This window comes from Stenella coeruleoalba (genome assembly GCF_951394435.1).
Source record: "Stenella coeruleoalba genome assembly, chromosome: 3".
NCBI classification, from domain to species: domain Eukaryota; kingdom Metazoa; phylum Chordata; class Mammalia; order Artiodactyla; family Delphinidae; genus Stenella; species Stenella coeruleoalba.
Window position 1 is genome coordinate 49,305,694 of NC_137148.1, and position 20,993 is coordinate 49,326,686.

General features: G+C 42.4%; 2 protein-coding genes across 4 annotated transcripts in view; both read left to right on the plus strand.

Annotated features, from left to right (window-relative positions):
- IPO11 (importin 11) overlaps positions 1-20,993 on the plus strand; it is a 434,194-nt gene that overhangs the window by 286,088 nt on the left and 127,113 nt on the right. The gene's annotated exons all lie outside the window — the stretch shown is intronic.
- On the plus strand, positions 3,708-4,442 carry LOC307184590 (large ribosomal subunit protein eL21-like). Its single transcript, XM_079918204.1, has 2 exons — positions 3,708-3,994; positions 4,209-4,442. Exons 1-2 carry the CDS (start codon positions 3,726-3,728, stop codon positions 4,426-4,428), a joined length of 489 nt encoding a protein of 162 aa, XP_079774330.1. The 5' UTR covers positions 3,708-3,725; the 3' UTR covers positions 4,429-4,442.

The following is a 20,993-nucleotide window of genomic DNA, read 5'->3' on the forward strand; positions in this document are numbered from 1 at the left end:
AGAGGTAGTTGAGGCTTGGGGGCTGAATTTAAAATTCTAAATGTGAACAAGTGACTGGAGCAAGGTTCCCTGGAATAATTGCTGGCTGGGGTTATTGCCGGCTCCAGGGAAACAAACATCTTAATGTCATGAATCAAGTCAAAGTTCCCTCTGGGATAATCCTTATGCTTTTCAATCAGAACCCAGTGGCTGTCAGTTCTTTGAATACTTGAATCATGTGTAGAGCCTTTAAAAATACAGAGACCCAGGCCTCACCCTAGGCCAATTCAATCAGAATCTCTGAGGGTGGGAAACACTTTGCTGTTTTTCCATAGCTTTCCAGCTGATTCCAATCTGTAGGCAGTTTACCAGCCAGTGGTTTAACCTGTGGTTGGGAGAGCTGATCTTTCTAGACTTTTGTCAACATCCTCCCCTTACCAAGAAAGGGGGTGTAGCTGGGGCTATAAGTCTTGAGGCTGTAAGCCCATGTGTAATAGCTTCTGCTGGATCTGTGAATATAAAGTGGATAGTTCACAGCAGAAGGATTAGAGACAGGATTAGAAAGAGCTATTGCTCTTCTGTATTAACTCACTTGATTTTCTCTCCTTACATTTTGTAAGAGTATAGAAGGCAAAAGAACCACGTTTATCTGCTAAACCTTGTTCTGGGAAATTACCTCCTTTAATTTTCACAAACGGCTATTTTTGTCTCCCATTTACAGATGAGAAAGCTGAGGTTCAGAGGAGTTAAGTACCTTGCTCAAGGGCTAGATATGTCTCCCATTTACAGATGAGAAAGCTGAGGTTCAGAGGAGTTAAATACCTTGCCCAAGGGCTAGATATAGATATAGGAAAGTTGGGATTTGAACCTAGGTCTGTCTGACTTGAAAAGCCTCCGTCTCGGAACAGGAATCATATTTTGGCAAAGTTCAGCATCACAAACATCTGAAAGCCTCTGGGAAAACTTTAGGAAGAGTTGACAAGCAGGCCTCTGTATCAGCAGCTGGAAAGTGTTATAATCAGCTTGTAATTAGGGTGTGGCCCTCCCAGGCCCATCCCATCATCCCAGAATTGGGAGTCAGTAACAGGAAAGCAAGCTCAGGGGCTGCATGTGCCTTGGCTTCGATGAAGGCCCTTGTCTGATGAACCTGAGGCATTGTGAGAAGAGAAAACTAAGAGCAGGGGACAGAAATAAGGGGTGAAGAGTAGAAGGGACCTCTCCGTTGATCACTACAAACTTTGATCACCTTGGGATTTAAAGAAACAGCCCTGCCTCAAGTCTAGCATTCCTTGTTTTTTACTAATATTCATGAAATGAAAGCGCCACAACTCTCGGAGGACCTCAGTAGATGTGAGTCTTTGGAAGGCCTGAGTTCTGGAATGGGAGCTGGTCTCAGGTGAGTGCACTCTGCATGCTTTGGTGTCCATGGCTTGGAAGTGGGTGGAGGTGAGAAGATCACTAGGAAAATAGTCATAACTTGATTACACGAGAGTGGCCTGTCAGATCTGAGTACAAAACTGACACTGCTTGGGATCCATGATGTCTTTGAAAATGTGCAACCAGACTGTCTGTGGCTCCTAAGAAGATACCCCGTGTAGTTATAGCCTGGAAGCAAAAACATGCGAGCCTGCATATAAATACGCCTGTCTTATTCCATAGAACCTCACATGGCTTTCCACGTGTGTTCTGAACTTCTAGTGTTCTAGACCCAAATTATTATTCCAGACACCTGAAACAATGAGTGAGATGAAGCAGGAAACCCTGAAGTTCTGGGGTGTTTTGGTCTTTAGCTCCTATATCTTTTCTAATGGCAAATTATTTTTGGAAAGTGCTCTTGATACTTGATCTGTATGTAATCATCTGGAAAATATGGGAACAGGTACTGCCAGAATATATATGTGTCTATATGTTACAACTTCAGCACTTTGATGTGTATTACTAGGCAAGACATAAGAGAGAGGGCTGGTAGTTACATCACTACACCACAGAGCCAGGTTGGCTTTTTTCCGACCAGCTGGTTTTGAGTTGTGATTTATTGGGGTGTCAATAAGGAATCTCAGTGACATATGAGACATTTTTAAAGATGAAAATATGCCAGGGAGAGATGAAATTTACTTAAAAAAAGAAGTACTTTTGCTTCCGAATCAAAGAATTAGAGCAGAGGGCTTCCCTGGTGGCGCAGTCGTTGAGAGTCCGCCTGCCGATGTAGGGGACACGGGTTCGTGCCCCGGTCCGAGAAGATCCCACATGCTGCGGAGCCTGCGCGTCTGGAGCCTGTGCTCCGCAACGGGAGAGGCCACGCCGTGAGAGGCCCGCGTACCGCAAAAAAAAAAAAAAAAAAAAAAAAAGAATTAGAGCAGAGCACACAAGAAACAAGAATGTGAGAGCAAAGATGGCCGCTGGCCTTCTCCTTGCCGCTTTCAAAACCAAAAGGGCAGTGAGAATCAGAGCTCCCTCAGGGGGCTGGAAATAGCACCTGCTGGGGGTTGGGAGCCCCAGGTCCAGCACTGATGTGCCCCATCCAAGCTGTTGTGTGGGTGTGGGTGGGTGATTCCATCTCTCCTTGCTTGTTTGCTCTTTGGTTAATATAGTAACAGTGGTCACCCTACCTCATAGTGTTGTAAGAAGTCAGTGAGAGCTGTAGGTGGTTTGAAAAGGTTGAAGTCCTCTACAAACCTCAGGTTGTTAAACTCAACTGCCTCCTCCCTATTTGCTATGCATTAGTTAATTTGTTTCAGAGTGTTATGACTCACAAATATCGACCGCAGGATGTGGGAGGTCTGGTTGCAACACTACATTGAGAAAGTCAAATTGTGTTGGTTTGGTCTGGATAACTAGACAGGAGTCCTGTCCTTTTCCTCACGGCCCCTTTTGTTGAAGAGAATGAGCCTTCCAGAAAGAGGCAGAGCACTTCCTCCCAGGCTATGTATTTTTATTTTTAATTAATTTTTTTATTAAAAAAAAGCTGTATTGGAGTATAGTTGATTTACAATGTTGTGTTAGTTTCAGGTGTACGGCAAAGTGATTCAGTTATACATATACATACATTCATTCTTTAGCAGATTCTTTTCTCATACAGGTTATCACAGAATATTGAGTAGAGTTCCCTGTGCTATGCAGTAGGTCCTTGTTGGTTATCTGTCTTATATATAGTAGTGTGTGTGTGTTAATCCCAAATTCCTGATTTATCCATCCCCTCCCCCATCCCAGGCTATGTAAATGCCAGTACAACAACAAATTGATTGAGTCCATCTTCAGGAGAACAAACCCCTTACGAGATAGGTTTTCTTGGTAAAAATCAGTCTATAATATATTTACTGTTGGTAAGGTACTCACTGGACATGAACGAGTAGAAGTTAGGATTCTTATTCAAAAAGATGCTCACGCTTCGCTGTAGAGAAGGATATAGTATAGATATATAAAGACATTGTGTTAGGGTGGCTGCTGATATGGGGCATATTCCTACTCCTTAGTTAAGGACTAGGGCCGGCACATAGGCAGGCTCCAGGATATGCCAGTGTTAGTCTTCTCATCTGTATAGGTCCTTCTTTACCTACTAAAGAGAGCCATCTGCTGGTAACCTTAGGCAGCAGTTTTCATACTTTTTGGTCTCAGTCCCATATACACTATGAAATATTATTGAGCTTTTATTTTATCTACCAATCTTCACCATATTAGAAAGTCAAACAGACATTTAAAATATTTATTTCTGGGCCGGAACCGCCATCTTCCAGTAATTCGCCAAAATGACCAACACAAAAGGAAAGAGGAGGGGCACCCGCTACATGTTCTCTAGGCCTTTTAGAAAACATGGAGTTGTTCCTTTGGCCACATACATGCGAATCTACAAGAAAGGTGATATTGTAGATATCAAGGGAATGGGCACTGTTCAAAAAGGAATGCCCCACAAATGTTACCATGGCAAAACTTGGAGAGTCTACAATGTTACGCAGCATGCTGTTGGCATCATTGTAAACAAACAAGTTAAGGGCAAGATTCTTTTTTCTTTTTTGCGGTACGCGGGCCTCTCACTGCTGTGGCCTCTCCTGTTGCGGAGCACAGGCTCCGGACGCGCAGGCTCAATGGCCATGGCTCACGGGCCCAGCCGCTCCGCGGCATGTGGGATCTTCCCGGACCGGGGCAGGAACCCGCATCCCCCGCATCGGCAGGCGGACCCCCAACCACTGCGCCACCAGGGAATCCCCCAAGGGCAAGATTCTTGCCAAGAGAATTAATGTGCGTATCGAGCATATTAAGCATTCTAAGAGCCGAGATAGCTTCCTGAAACAGGTGAAGGAAAATGATCAGAAAAAGAAGGAAGCCAAAGAGAAAGGTACTTGGGTTCAACCGAAGCGCCAGCCTGCTCCACCCAGAGAAGCACACTTCGTGAGAACGAATGGAAAGGAGCCTGAACTGTTGGAGCCCATTCCCTATGAATTCATGGCATGATGGGTGTAAAGAAAATAAAAAACCTGGACTGTAAAAAAAAATAAATAAATAAAATAAAATATTTATTTCTTTGCCTAAGAATAACAATGATAAACCCAATACATAGAACATAAATAACAGATGTTTTCATGAAAAATAACTACATTATCCAAACCAAAAAATTTAGTGAGAAGCGTGGCATTGCTTTGCATTTTTACAACTCTCTCTAGTGTCTGGCTTAAAAGAGGACAGCTGGATTTTCATGTTTGCTTCTGCATTCAGTCTGTTGTAATCTGTTGTGTTGGTCAAAGCGTGTGAAGAAAATATGAACTCAACTAGATATTTAGTTGGAAAAGGGACAAATATTTCATTAGTCTTTTCATATAATTGTGAGTATTCTTCTTTGATACTAAACCACAATTCAACAAGAGGTAATTTCTTTTTTATAAAATTCAGAAAATTTTTACTTCATGAAGTGTTTTACTTCACCAGTCAGATACAGATGAAGACATGAATATACTAACCTTATATTTATCTGTTATTTTAGCACACTTTTGCTATTTTATGAAGCAAAGCATTGCAAGTTGACTTAAAAATTAAAAAAAATTTTTTAACTATATTTAAAGGTTACTTTCCATTTACAGTTATTACAAAATATTGGCTATATTCCTTGTGTTGTACAATACATCCTTGAGTCTATCTTACACCCAATAGTTTGTACCTCCCACTCCCACTGCTATATTGCCCCTGCCCTCACTGGTAACTACTAGCTTGTTGTCTATATCTATGAGTCTGCTTCTTTTTTTGTTATATTCACTAGTTTGTTGTATTTTTTATGTTCCACATATAAGTGATATCATACAGTTTTTGTCTTTCTCTGTCTGACTATTTCACTTAACATAATGCCCTTCAAATCCATCCATGTTGCTGCAAATGGCAAAATTTCATTCTTTTTTATGGCTGAGTAGTATTCCAGTGTATATATCACATCTTCTTTATTCATTCATCTGTGGATGGACACTTAGGTTGTTTCCATATCTTGGCAATTGTAAATAATGCTGCTATGAACATTAGGGGGCATGTATCTTTTCTTTAACATCTTTATTGGAGTATAATTCTTCACAATGGTGTGTTAGTTTCTGCCGTATAACAAGGTGAATCAGCTATACATATACATATATCCCCATTTCCATGTATCTTTTTGAATTAGTGTTTTTGATTTTTTTTGATGTATACCCAGGAGTGGAATTGCTGGGTCATATGGTAGTTCTATTTTAGTATATTGAGAAACCTCCATACTGTTTTCCACAGTGGCTGCACCAATTTACATTCCCACCAACAGTATATGAGAGTTCCCTTTTCTCCACATCCTTGCCGACATTTGTTATTTGTGTTCTTTTTGTTGATAGTCATTCTGACCGTTGTGAGGTGATAGCTCATTGTGGGTTTGATTTGCATTTCCCTGATGATTAGCAACGTTGAGTATCTTTTCATGTGCCTGTTGGCCGTCTGCATTTCCTCTTTGGAAAAATGTCTATTCAATTCTTCTGCCCATTTTTAAATCAGGTTGCTTGTTTTTTTGACATTGAGTTGTATGGGCTATTTATATATGTTGACTATTAATCCCTTATCAGTCATATCATTTGCAAAATATTTTCTCCTATTCAGTAGGTTGTCTTTTCATTTTGTTGATGGTTTCCTTTGCTGTGCAAAAGCTTTTAAGTTTAATTAGGTCCCATTTGTTTATTTTTGCTTGTGGTTCCTTTACCTTAGGAGACAGATCCAAAAAAATATTGCTATGACTTATGTAAAAGAGTGTTCTGCCTATGTTTTCCTCCAGGAGTTTTATACTATCCAGTCTTACATTTAGGTCTTTAATCCATTTTGAGTTTATTTTTGTATATGTTGTTAGAGAATGTTCTAATTTCATTCTTTTACATGTATCTGTCCAGTTTTTCCAGCACCACTTCTTGAAGAGACTGTCTTTTCTCCATTGTATTTTTTTGACCATAAGTTCATGGGTTTATCTCTGGGTTTTCTATCCTGTTCCATTGATCTATGTGTCTGTTTTTGTGCCAGTACCATACTGTTTTGATGACTGTAGCTTTGTAGTATAGTCTACAAAGTCATGGAGCCTGATTCCTCCAGCTATGTTCTTCTTTCTCAAGATTGTTTTGACTATTCAGGGTCTTTGTGTTTCCGTACAATTTTTTAAATTATTTGTCCTAGTTCTGTGAAAAATGCCATTGGTATTTTGATGGGGATTGCATTGTATCAGTAGATTGCCTTGGGCAGTATATTAATTTTAACAACATTGATTCTTCCAATCCAAAACATGGTACAAACATCTGTTTGTGTTGTCTTCAGTTTCTTTCATCAGTGTCTTATAGTTTTCAGAGTATAGTCAACAAGACAGTTTCTTAAAGGTCACTTGCAGTGTAGAATATGAGAACATGTCAATGAATTTTTGTCCTCTGTAACTTAAAATCCATTGGTCCATCTTGCACTTTGAATGGCTCTTTTATCCATATAGGATTTTGTAGCATTATGCATTGATCATTTGGAAAACATTAGGTCACTAAATAATGCAGCTCTTCCAAATGTTGACACATTTTGTTACACAATATTTACAAAAATTACAATTATTTATTGTGATTACTACCCATCTCCTCAGAAAAGGCTTTATATATCTGAAATTTGTCAGGGTCATACTGGGGGGTACAAATTTTCCAAAATTCCAATTTTTGCTTGAGAGCTCAAATTTTTATTGTTAATAACAAATACTGTCAATTTTCCTTGAAGTGACAGGCTCACTTGATTTGTTGTTGAGAAATGTCCACCAACCAGTTTCTTTGTCATTCTTTAAAGTAAAGATGGTGTTCCATGAAGAAAGAAGCTAGTTCAGCTTGAAACTCAATCACACAAGTACTTTTCCTTGAAACAACCTCATGATAGCAGAAGTGCTTTATATGCACTTCTTATTTTGACACAAAGCTTATTAAAAAGGTGTACTCAGGGTTGGGAGTTAATAAAATTGCTATTTTTAACTGATTCATCAAGGAGATTTTTAAGTGGAACTGACATTTTAAAAAAACTGTGAGTGCATGCTGGTGAAGAATAATATGACCACTGGTACAGTTTCGTGCCCCTTCCTTGGTTTGTGTTAAAATGCCAGCAGTTTTACCCCCACCATTGCTTTTGCAAACGTCAAAAACAGTGAAGAAGGCAAATGATGTCTTAGTATTATTATGAAAACAGTTTCAGGCTCATGGACCATCTGACAGGTTCTCAGGGACCCAGACCCAGCTTCCAGAGCCTAGCCCTCTCAGGCAGCAGGAACACCCCCTTCAGCCTGTCCTTCTGCAGCAGGAAAGGTACATTTTCCTCCTGCCATGTCCCCTCTCCTCGCCTCCCTTGGAAACAGGCCCAGCTGAACTTTAACAGTTTAACCAGCTCTGTCCTGTTCTTTCTTTACCCTGCATGAGGCCAGCGCTGTCTGTTAAATCAGGGAGCTCTCCTTCCTTTTCTTTTTTCTTTCCTTCGGGAGTTTGTATTAGTGTGCCAGGGCTGCTGTAACACAGCACTACAAACTGAGTGGCTCAAACAACAGGGATTTATTTTCTCCCAGTTTAGAGTGTTTGCCCTCCCTCAGGTGGTATGCAGAAGTCTTTTTTTTTTTTTTTAACATCTTTATTGGGGTATAATTGCTTTACAATGGTGTGTTAGTTTCTGCTTTATAACAAAGTGAATCAGTTATACATATACATATGTTCCCATATCTCTTCCCTCTTGAGTCTCCCTCCCTCCCACCCTCCCTATCCCACCCCTCCAGGCTGTCACAAAGCACCAAGCCAATATCCCTGTGCCATGCGGCTGCTTCCAACTAGCTATCTACCTTACTACATTTGTTAGTGTGTATATGTCCATGACTCTCTCTTGCCCTGTCACAGCTCACCCTTCCCCCTCCCCATAACCTCAAGTCCGTTCTCTAGGAGGTCTGCGTCTTTATTCCTGCCTTACCCCTAGGTTCTTCATGACATTTTTTTTTCTTAAATTCCATATATATGTGTTAGCATACGGTATTTGTCTTTTTCTTTCTGACTTACTTCACTCTGTATGACAGACTCTAGGTCTATCCACCTCATTACAAATAGCTCAATTTCGTTTCTTTTTATGGCTGAGTAATATTCCATTGTATATATGTGCCACATCTTCTTTATCCATTCATCCGATGATGGGTAATCATGGTTCTTGCTTGGGCCTCTTAATGACAAACAAAAGGGAAGAACCCAGTTATCAAAACATCTAGAGAAGTCAGGATCCTTCAGTGCTTAAGGACAACAGGCCTCAAGATGCCAAGTGGTCCCAAAGAGATGATAGGAAAGATCTCCCAGAACCTATGTCTCAGATAAAAGTGAAGGTTATTAGGGCCAATCAATTTCTCTATCTCTTTGGGTAAGTTTCTGTTTCTTCTTCCCTATGGTATGGATGGTTAAGATGATGTTCTGTGTGTGGGAAAAGGGGTTTTTGCCTTTTCTTTCTGTCTTCCTTTCCTTCATATGAGCTTGGTTCAGAATAACCTGTTTTTGAGCTGTGAGTGAGACTTCTTATCTGAGAACCATGACATCAAGAAAATCTCCAAACTTCTCCTTGTCTTCTTTTAAGTTACCTGCAGTCCCCAAAGGACCAGGCTATTTCAAGGGGGATCCTGACACTGGCTAAAATAATTAGCAGTGTGCATCAATCTATTCAACTTCTTAGAGACTAGTGTCAGAGTTCAGAGGAAGGAGCATCTCTGGAGAATGGGGTAATACCTTGGAGGCGGTGACCCAGTGCTGACCATGGAGGGGACAGTCTGGATGTGAGAGGCTGGAGGGGAGGTGGCCCTACTCAGCTATCTACCGACCCTTTAGCAAGCGTGCAGCTGGCAAGGAATTGTTAACTACCACATTCTTTTCACAGCCCTGGTGTTTAGGTCCTGGTGCTGCTGAGGTTATAGAAAAGGAAGAGAATGGGTTCTACCAAGTACTAGGCACGTTGGTCCCATAACTTCCTTCAAAGGTTTCTACACCAGCTCTGACACTTACTAGCTCTGTGACCTGGGTACCTTTCTTAACCATTTTATGCCACAGTTTTGTCTATAAAATGGGGATTATGCTGACTTCGCAGGGTGGTGAGGATTAAATAGGTGAGCACATGGAAGTACGTGTTTAGCACAGAGTAAGCAATCAATAAAATATAAACCTATTATTATTATTAATTTCACTTCATTGAATCCTTTCATAACACAAAGAGATGGAAGTGATTACCTCTTTTAAGGCATAATTTCACAAAGAAAACCATGAGTCTTGTGCAAATATGAAATGAACATATATCAAAGATTTCATTTATCTCATTAATTAATGAAAGAATCATTAAGATGTTAAAACTAGTTCAGAGGGCATTTGAGAAGCTAGGTATTCTGTAGGCAATGTTAGGATAAGATTGCTACATAAGGTACAAAATTGAGTACTGTCCACCAGGGCCAAAACCCATAATCTTTGTGGTTACACCTTACACTGGATAGAAATTATCTGCGTCCTGTAGGGTAGGAAAAAGTTTTCCTTGACCCTCTTCTAAGAGACTCTAGTCCCTGGCTGGGTCTGAAAATTAAACTGACAAAGACAGTAACAGGAGAAAAGCATACAACTTTAATTTTTGTGTGTACATGGGATCCTTCACAAGAGAATGAAGACCCAAAGAAGTGACCAGGCAGTTTTTATACCTTTTAGAGAAAGAAACAATAAATTTGTGAAGAATGGCAAGACAGTCGGGTTTGGGCAAGAGGTAGTAAATGGTGAAGAAGTAACAAGGAAGGTAAGAGTGAGTTTAACAAGGTTTGTTTGTACAGATTTCTTGGCCCCTAACTCTGTCTCTGGTGATAAGAATGTCTTCCTTCCTCTTGGTTCAGGGAGGTACCTTCAACATGAGAGTTTTATGACCTGTTTAAGGCAGGAAGGGAAAGGTCAGAGTGAACTTCCTGCTTCTGCTGTTTTCTCAAACTCATTCAGCTTGAGATACTTGATATGGTAAGGTGCCATATTTTGGGGTAGTGTGTCCTGAACCCCATCAGTTCCTACTGGACAAAAACTTGCCAGTTAAACTCTGCTCCTACAGACTAGAAAAATACCCTAGACAATGGAAAGGCCAATACAAAACTGCACTGAAAGTATACCCGTTAATCCCTTTCGCCTGTTTTGAAATTTTGGATAAATTTTCTGATAACTCCAAGCTATGAATAGGGAAATCGTGTCTCAAAGAGGCTAAATAACTTATGCAAAGTTATACAGCTAGAAATGGCAGAGCAAGAATTCAAATATACGTAGTCCATGTTCTGTTCACTAAACCTGTTAACCTCCACTCAGTTACAATTCATTCTTGAAGGAGATGGCTAGAGTGCTCTATCCAAGGAATTCCTGGTCTCCTCTGAGGTGGGAGGGAGCAGGGAAGACTTAAAAAAGGAACAAAACTTCAGAATTCCCAGGACACACGGCGTTGCCAATCTGTCCACCAGTAGCAAAAATATAAAAAATATACTTCCTCTTTTCTCCTCTGCTTTTTAAAATTTACCACGAGATGAAATACATTTAAGGTCACTGTGTGGGTCCAGGTATGTGCAAAATCATTTATAGGCTCTGATGTTACTCCGGATTGGAAGTAAATAAATTTGTTACTAATTTAATAACTCAATATAAATTCTTCTTACACTCTGTTAATACAATTACTTTCGAATGGGAGTGACAATTTTTTATTTTATGTAGAAATGAAAGATTTTCTAATTTTCATAAGTACCCCTTTCGTGGGTTGTTATTAGCAAGAATAAAATGTAACTCCATAAGATAAGTTTGAAATGGAGGCAGCTGGTTGCTTCTTATTCCCTTTTAACTTTGTCAGAATTTGTCAAAACATGATGTAAGGCAGAAATGCATGGTGTAGGTGAACCAGAGTAGGATTATTTATAAACAGAAACTTGAGCCAAATGCAGCAGTAAACTAAAAAATAGAACAAATTACATTAATCGGTTTTTAAAAATAGGGAAAAATAGTTTTTTTGTTAAAAAAAACTAACAAGCCAGTTTAAGCCAGATTTGAATAGTATTGGGGTACAAAACTTGTCATTAGTAATTGGCATCTGAAAATATCTTAGGGAGGGTATTGTCTTAATTTAGGAAAACACTTGTAAGCCACTTAAGGAAGGAAGGTATGCCTGGAGGTATGGACTGGAAGAAGTAGGATCTTCACAGGACTTGGAGCCTGTGGAAGAGGTGGACCAAGAGATCTTCCCAGTGGAGGAGTGGGCAAGTCTTTTTAAGAACAGGGATTTTTAGTATTCACTTCATTTAATTTTTTTAACATCTTTGTTGGAGTATAATTGCTTTACAATGGTGTGTTAGTTTCTGCTTTATAACAAAGTGAATCAGCTATACATAAACATATATCCCCATATCTCCTCCCTCTTGTGTGTCCCTCCCACCCTCCCTATTCCACCCCTCTAGGTGGTCACAAAGCACCAAGCTGATCTCCCTGTGCTATGCGGCTGCTTCCCACTAGCTATCTATTTTACTTTTGGTAGTGTTTGTATGTCCATGCCAGTCTCTCACTTGGTCCCAGCTTACCCTTCCCCCTCCCCGTGTCCTCCAGTCCATTCTCTACTTCTGAGTCTTTATTCCTGTCCTGCCCTTTTACTATTCACTTTAAAATTATGTGTTTGCTTTGCCACATTGCAAACTCTTCTGAACTCCTGCAACCTTAGTGTGCATGTGCTAAAGATGGGTGAGTGGCGTTTGGTTTTATTTTGGTATGGTGGTGGCAGTGTCAAAGTCACTGGGGGATTCAAGAGAAAATGATCAATTTCCAAGAAAACAGCCATGAGAGGGAGCCCCATAAGAGGTGGCGAGTGTCTAGGGAACAGAACTTGAGGGCTGGTGGTGACCTTGGGAATGCAGCTCCTGGAGGGTGCGGTGTGTGGAAGAGGGGACGTGAATTAATGTGTTTTAAATACCAAAGGACAGGATGAGGTCTCTGGCTTGAGAATTATACTGTGCATAAAACAAAGGCAGAATATTAAAATATCCTCTGGACCAAACTCCTATGTCCCTGATTTCCCTCACCTGCAGCCCATAAAGGATTGGGTTAAAGAAGCTTTGGTTAAGAAGCCTCAGCCCTGACCTGAGTGGACTGTAATCAAGCGTTGTTCCTTGTATTTGATGCTCTAAAGGATGGTCCTCTGGGCTAATGATTACAATCTGGTGTGGCTCCGTGCTTCTCTTTCAGTTAGTACCATGAAACATGTGAGGACTGTTCTAGGCGCAAAAGAAGATACCTCCTGCCCCGAGAGCTTGCAAGCTGAGGGAGGGCGTGGCCATAACCGGTGGCCGGGGGCTGGTATCCACTCAACCACCCACCAGGCTTCCACCCACAACCGTTGAAGGAACCCGGGAGAAAACCCAGTGTCACAGTGGAGGTTCCACTGGATCAAGGTCTAGCCCTCCTTCAACGAGCCTCTAATCTGGTTGCAAAGTCAGATTTCCTTCACTCAGATAAAATTCTCTTCTAATTCTCAACATAAACTGCTCTTTTCCGCCTCTGAGAGCTACGGTTGTAAACCTGTGATTAACTTGCAGAAGCAGGTTCCCTGCAATTTGTAAGATCACTTTCTCAGGGGAGCTGGTGTTTCTTACGTGGATGTGCTGTGACCAGAAGTGAGGTGTTTTGCAAGGAATTTCTCAATAAAGTCAGACATGAATGATTTCCTGCAGTCGCCACAGTCCCAGCTTTTCTGAACGTCTTCACCTTTGAGAGATTCCGAGGCCTTCTTAGTTGTGGCCCCGGTGCCCAGAGAGAAGGAAGGAGAGCTGCACACACCACCAGGGCTCTGGCTGCCGCTCCGTAACTCCCTGGACACAGGAGCTGCTTGGTGCCCACAGTTGCTTGAGCTAGAGAATCACCCTCATATTCCTGAACAGAAGCAGAGGTTAGGACTTCTGAAACTTGCACCCCAGAGGCTCGTGAACACGCCACTGACCCCCAAACTTCCCTTTTCTTAGCTTCTGATTCTTTTCAGCCTTGGGGCCCTGCCCCCTCAGGCAGCAGGAACACCCCCTTCAGCCTGTCCTTCTGCAGCAGGGAAGGTACATTTTCCTCCTGCCATGTCCTCTCTCCTCGCCTCCCTTGGAAACAGGCCCAGCTGAACTTTAACAGTTTAACCAGCTCTGTCCTGTTCTTTCTTGACCCTGCATGAGGCCAGCGCTGTCTGTTAAATCAGGGAGCTCTCCTTCCTTTTCTTTTTTCTTTCCTTCGGGAGTCTGTATTAGTGTGCCAGGGCTGCTGTAACACAGCACTACAAACTGAGTGGCTCAAGCAACAGGGATTTATTTTCTCACAGTTCTGGTGGCCAGTGTCTGAGGTCCAGGTGTCAGCAGGGCCAGGCTCCCTCTGAACACACCAGGGAAAGACTCCTCCAGGCCTCTCTCTTCACTTCTGGTAGTTCCTCAGCCTGTGGCAGCGTAACTCCAATCTACAGTATCTTCACGTGATGTTCTCTCATGTGTGTCTGTGTCCAAACCTCCCCGTTTTATGAGGACACTTGTCATATTGCATTAGGGGTTCACTCTATTCCAGGACGATCTTATCTTCAATTACATCTGCAATGACCCTTTTTCCAAATAAGGTTATGTTTTGAAGTCCTGGGCATTAGGACATCAGCATATGAATTTTGGGGGAACACAAGTCAGCCCATACAGATCTATGTAGGGTTTTTTCCCCCTAACACACCTCATCCAGTTTGGTCCTTTGGGATCCCCAGTAGTTAGAGATATGCGAGAAGTCAGTTAATTCTGGGAGCACATAAAGCATCTTTTTTTGTTGTTGTTTGTTTGTTTTTGGTTTTTTTCTTTGTGGTACGCGGGCCCCTCACTGTTGTGGCCTTTCCCGTTGCGGAGCACAGGCTCCGGACGCGCAAGCTCAGCGGCCATGGCTCATGGGCCCAGCCGCTCCGCGGCATGTGGGATCTTCCCGGACCGGGGCACGAACCCGTGTCCCCTGCATCAGCACGCGGACTCTCAACCACTGCGCCACCAGGGAAGCCCAGCATCTGTTTTTTGAGCAAATCCAGCTCACTCCCCCCCTGAGCAGGCTGCTTCCTTCCAGAGGCACCATCTGATAGAAAAACATTGAACCCAGGCCTGTGCTGATGCAGGGCTGCCTGATGGCTTTTCTTCATTAGGCTGTCCCCTCACCGGGGCTGAAGCCCTAAGGACCAGATCTGAGTGTGTTCCCTCATGACACAGGCTGAACTTGTCACCTTGAAGTGTTCCTGTAATGCTTGAGGTTTTCCATACTGCCCCTGGGTATTAGGTTCTTCTTGCTGCTCTAACAAATTACTTTGTAACGAATGGCTTGAAACGGCAGAAATTCATTCTCTTACAGCTCTGCAGTTCAGAAACCCAATCACTCTCACTGGGCTATGGGTCAGGGGATTGGAGGGCTGGGTCCTTCTTCAGGCCCCAGAGAAGAAGCCATTTCCTTACCTTTCTGGGCTTCTGGAGGCTACCTGGGCTCACAATCCCTTCCTTTTTTTTTTTTTTTTTAAATTGGAGTATAGCTGCTTTACAATGCTGTGTTAGTTTCTACTATACAGCCAAGAGAATCAGCCATATGTATACGTATATCCCCTCATTTTTTGGATTTCCTTCCCGTTTAGGTCACCACAGAGCACTGTGTAGAGTTCCCTGTGCTGTACAGCAGGTCCTCATTAATTATCTATTTTATACATATTGGCGTATATATTGTCAATCCCAATCTCCCCATTCATCCCTCCCCCAGGCACAACCCCTTCTTTACATCATTCTGATCTCTTGTCTCTTTTCGTGACAACTCCTACTTCAGCGTCAAATCCCCCTCTGCCTCCCTCTCATTCAAACACATCTGTTTGGGACACACCAGATAATGCTGGACATTTTCCCTATCTCAATATCCTTAGTTTAATCACATCCGTGCATTCTCTTTTGTCCTCTGGGGTAACATTCACAGGTTCTGGGGCTCTGGATGTGGACGGCTTTGGGGCTGTTATTCAACCCATTGCGCCATGTTTAAAAAACAGGCACAGTGATACCTATTTTTTGAGTTTGCCTGGCCTGACTTCTAAGAGCTTCACTTTCTTCTTAAGGAAGTTCCTTTCTTCCTCCAGCTTCATTTCTTTGTCCTCCTTAATTTGCTTTTGCTCCCCCACTGCTCTTTTCGAACCATAAAATCCCAGTTCCTTGAGCCTGTGGGCAAACTGATGCCCTAGAGATGGGTTAGGCTGGGCAGAGGTTATTTACAATTTTTTATAACATAACTGTGACTACAGTTTGAAGTCAAACAAAAGGGAAAAAAAAAACTCATTGGTTTTCTGACTAGTGTTCAGTTTCCCCCGAATTTCTCCTTAGAGGTTTGCTAGTACTTACCTGGCCTTCATAGCCTTCAGTTCTGATTGGGGAAGAGCCTGTTAGGTGTGGGGATGGTGGAAGGAGCCGACTGAAGACTAGTGAATTGCTCATGTAGTGATGCTGACGTGGAGACTTAGCATTGTGGCGGCACCAGTTTTCACTACTCTGGCCTTTTGTCCAGGCAGACAGCAGCATTGATCTGGGTACAGTTTTGCCTAGTAGGTGGGGCAGAAGGACGAAGGAAAAGGACAGTGGAGTGTGCTGGGGACAGTTCTACCCTGGCTGGGGAGAAAAATTTATTTAATGAATGTATTTGACTACATGATACTAAGTGCTTTATGTTTGATTCTCACAGAACTTACTTAACAGGGTTGTTATCCTCATTTTAGACAGGGGGAAAGCGGGGTGCAGAGAGGTTAAACGATTTGCCCAAGGCCCGAGGCAACCCAACGCTGGAGCCTACCTGGGCTCTTTGGTGGGGCTAATGGCGGACTCTGGGAGGGCTCACACCAAGGAGTACTTCCTGGAACTTCTGCTGCCAGTGTCCTTGTCCCCCCGGTGAGCCACAGCCACCCCCCGCCTCTGCAGGAGACCCTCCAACACTAGCAGGTAGGTCTGGTTCAGTCTGCCCTGGGGTCACTGCTCCTTCCCCTGGGTCCCGATGCGCACACTACTTTGTGTGTGCCCTCCAAGAGTGGAGTCTCTGTTTCCCTCAGTCCTTTCGAAGTCCCGCAATCAAATTACACTAGGCTTCAAAGTCTGATTCTCTAGGAATTCCTTCTCCCGTTGCCGGACCCCCAGGGTAGGAAGCCTTATGCAGGGCTCAGAACCTTCACTCCAGTGGGTGGACTTCTGTGCTATAAGTGTTCTCCAGTCTGTGAGTCACCCACCCAGCAGTTATGGGATTTGATTTTACTGTGATTGTGCCCCTCCTACCATCTCGTTGTGGCTTCTCCTTTGTCTTTGGATGTGGGGTATCCTTTTTGGTGGGTTTCAGTGTCCTCCTGTTGATGACTGTCCAGCAGCTAGTTGTGATTCTGGTGTTCTCGCAAGAGGGAGTGAGAGCACGTCCTTCTACTGCGCCATCTTGGTTCAGGGCCGAAAATCTGAGTAATTTTTGATTAACGAGGATTTAAGTTGGGTAGTTGGCTTCCACTCTGTATATATTAATACTCTTATTAACTGATTTTTTGGGGAGGATGGATACATTTATTAGGTGATGGAAAATTCCTACAAATGAATTCCTTTTTTTCTTACTTCCCTTGGGCCCCACCCCCAGCACAGCATTGCTCTAGGCTTGTCTGAACTTGAACACGGGTGTTCTCTGTTCATTTGTTTGATCTTTAGTTCATTCATTCACCCATCTATCCAATATATAGATTTATTTAACTCATACTATACTAATGGAATAGAATCCATCTTAAGAAATACACAGTTTATTTTGAGCCTTCTAAGAGATGATGTCCATCCTTTTGGGGTTTTATCTATTAGTAATTGTGAAAGCAATTCTAAATTTGTTGTTTGAAAAGAATGCAAATGGCCGGCTGATGGGCTACCTCTCAGTCAACACCCAGTGGTCTTTGGACTTGATTGTGGAAAGAGATTTTTCTTTTCCTTTTTTTATTGTTTGATGTATTATGCAAAGCAATGTGAGTTTGTGCCATCAGTTAAGCCATCACTTACGTACTTGCCAAAACGGCCCTCCTGGGGACAGCTCAGTCAACTAATTAGAGCCAGCACCTTTGTCCAGGGAGCTGCATGGTGGCCTACACTTCTGTAGTTGGGTGTAGGTCTCCAGGACTTTTCCTTCATCTCTCACCCATGAGTAAATTACAACCAGGAAGTGAATAAGAAAGAATGGCTTATGATGACGGTAAAGCAAGGTTGGATAACAAGCCCCAGCCATTCACAGCCATGGAGTGGTCCATTCTGAATGACTTTCAGCTCTCGGTTACCCTCAGGTCTAGCTTCCATTCTAGTGATCATGCTGCCAGTCACTCTAGCAGTTTCAGTAGGTGACTCCCAGGTACTGCTTCTGATCAGTACATTTCAAAAGAAGAGTAGGATGATCCCAAGGGTACCACCTTAGTCTCTGGGCCCCATCCTGTGTACCTGCAAATAGAATAACTCCTCTTTGTGGTTAGGTCTAGAAAGTGAAGGAGTATTATCTTCCTTTTTGGAATGTCCTCCTTTTTTTGAAAGTAGCCTTTTTTTTGCTTTTTAATCCTTTGGTAACTTACTTATGGTAGAATCACTGAGAGAGGGAATATGGGAGGTTATATAATTCATTGCTTTCTCATGTCCTCAAGTTGTGATGCAATTAACCCATGTAGGAATTAAAGCCATCGATTGCAAGGGTTTATTGAACATCTCAACTCAGAGGGATTCAAATATGAAGTGGTTTATTTTTCTCCTACCACTTTTTTAAAACACCCTCTCTTGAATCACATTTTCTTTTGTATCCTTAGTAACAACTTGGGCAGATTCGATGTCCTCAGTCATTTTCAGATATTGAAAAGTCCAGTCTTATCTGGTCTATGTTGGAACTTTAGTCTCACATCCAATTTTGTGCTACACAAAATTGCTGCACAGCCAGCCAGGCCTCAGCTTGAGGTATTTGTACTGGCAGTGAAGGGGGCACCATCTCTCTCTTCTTCCTTCCTTTTGTGCTTTTAGCTCCTCCTGGGCCGGACAAGATGAGCGAGATCTTAGAAGAGAGCCAAAGTCTTTTGATTTCACTGCTGCTGTCGTGGTCCTTCCCTGGCTGTCCACGACAGCTGCGTGGCTCGTATCCACGTGCTGGTTCTCTTTGGGGTAGGTGAGTGAGTCCTTTGGGGAGCATAGCCAGAGGCATCTTCAATGCAGAGTTCCCTGACCTGGGCCCAGAAAGGGAGGGAAAAGCCCGAGCATTCACCCCAAGGCAGTATGGTACAACTCCAAAGATTCTAGTCTTCTGTTCTTGTGGATCAATGGTTCTCCAAGCTGGCTGCCTATTAGAATCACCTGGGAAGCCATTAAAAGAATGTTAGTGTCTGGGCCCAGCCACAGAGATTCTGACTTCACTGGTTGGGTTCAGGCATGGGTATTTCTGAAAAGTTCTCCAGCTTATTTTATTGTGCAGCCATGTTTGAGAACCACCGTATAGTAGGCATGGAGGGATGATGTTAGCTGCACTCACTAGTAAGTGCCACAGGATGTGGCTGGTGGCTCCTTTGGTGGCTCTCTTTAGAACGTGGGATGTATAAAGTACCTATTGCTTTGTGGCTTTGTGACCTTAGCTAAAATTCATGATCAACAGGGAAATTCCATTCATCATTCTGACATTGTTGTAAGTCTCCCTGGCTCTCTTGCTTTCTTGGCAGCTCCTCCTGTAAAGAGAAGTTACATAGAAAGAGCTGCAGGTCGCCTTTTACTAATAAAGGTAGAGAGGCTCTGACAGGTAAATTCTGTGAGATTGTACCTCACTCTAGCAACTTCTGGATCACTCTGGAGGGATCATCAGCTCATAACACAATTCTACTTTTCCAACTAGATGAACGAATGTTTTCCTCGTGAAACCACAGGCATATTCAAGTGACGTTTTATTTCCTCTCATTCCATTTCCCCTTTCTCTAACACATTTTACTAGTAACTTCACTGTGAAAATAGTATCTTTGTTACTGAGATTTTCATCAGTTCCTGCTACTGAGGCTATGCATGAAGCCATTATCCTTTTGTCTTTTGATGCAACAGTAATTGTTTCCATAGCAACAAACTATAGCATCACAAACTGAGACAATGGCTTCAGGTGAGGAATAAATAACAGGAGCCAATGAACTGAGGGAGACCAGTATACTGTTCCAAATGCAGTGACAGCCACTCTGAAAAACATGATTCAGTGCTGAAGCAGAATCATCCCTAAATAGAAATTTCGATTTTTTCCATGAATCATCAGTGACTTTAAACGTAGTCCCTGTTGGCAATAAATTCACAGTTTTTGGTATGAATGCTGCCAAAAGGGAAATGAACGACTTGCCAAAATTAAATATATGTGGTTCAAGATGGGAACAAAGTGTGAAAAGCAGAGGTCTTGCTGGTGACTGGCGACACTGGGGCTGTGAAGTTATACCCTGATCACAGGTATATAAGAAAGTCAGCAAGGGCTCACCAGCATTATTTGGGTAGAGTGTGAAGTTCTCTTCCTCTCCATCTTTCCTCCCAAGGGACAATTCTGGAGTCTCACAGTTTTAACTAGAAAGAATTGTGTCTATGCTTTTTTGGTCAAAAAACAAAGCCAAAAACTGGAAAAATTGAACCTTAGTGGGAAAAAGCACCGACAAAGGCTCAAGGGATCTGAGTTCCTTTTTTTTTTTCCTGCCATTAGTGAGTTTTGTGGTTTAGGGAAACTAACTTACTGGGCTCTAATTTCTTACTTGTAAAATAAGATGATGAGCCAGGCAATCTCTACTTATACTTCTTCACAGCTTGATTGCTCTATGAATTTCTGTCTTGTTCCTTGTCCATCTCTCTCCATTATGCAAGAGAATCATGATCTAGTTGAGTTTTTGCTCTTCTTCACCCTCTTCCCAATTATTGGCCCTTTGGAGATTCTCATTACCAGATAAGAAGAGCAACTGAGCAGATAAATTTTAATTCTGGATTATCTGTGATTTGGTAGTGGAACCGGCTAATTATTAATGAAAATATATGCTTTCCTTTTCATCACATAAAATTTATCAGTGCCCTTGCTCTTAAGTGAGGCTCTGTGACTCAATTCTTCTGCTAGAATGTAAGAAGATTAATGGGTGCCACAGTTGAGCCGAGGTGGATAGGAAGCAGGGTGCCTCCTTTATGTTGTCTTCCCACTTCTGTTTGCTGGATGTCAATGCCCAGAGCAGCCTTGGAGGCAAGTTGAAAACAGCGGAACTTCTGTCAGCCTGGGTTCCTGAATGACTATGTGGAATAGAGTATGATGCACACCAGGAAAATCCATATTTTTTTTCCTACTGTGTCAAGTCATGAATATTGGGGGTTTTATTTCTCACAATAACTAGTGCTACCCTGATCAATATAATTTGAAACATTATGATTTTTCTTCTCCTCTCAACAACTCTTGAGAGAAGCCTTTTATTTCGAAGGT

Coding starts and splice junctions, on each gene's coding strand:
- LOC307184590 (XM_079918204.1), top strand. CDS start 3,726: ATGACCAACACAAAAGGAAAGAGGAGGGGCACCCGCTACATGTTCTCT. Junction 3,995..4,208: donor ATTCTTTTTTCTTTTTTGCG/GTACGCGGGCCT, acceptor TCTTGCCAAGAG/AATTAATGTGCGTATCGAGC.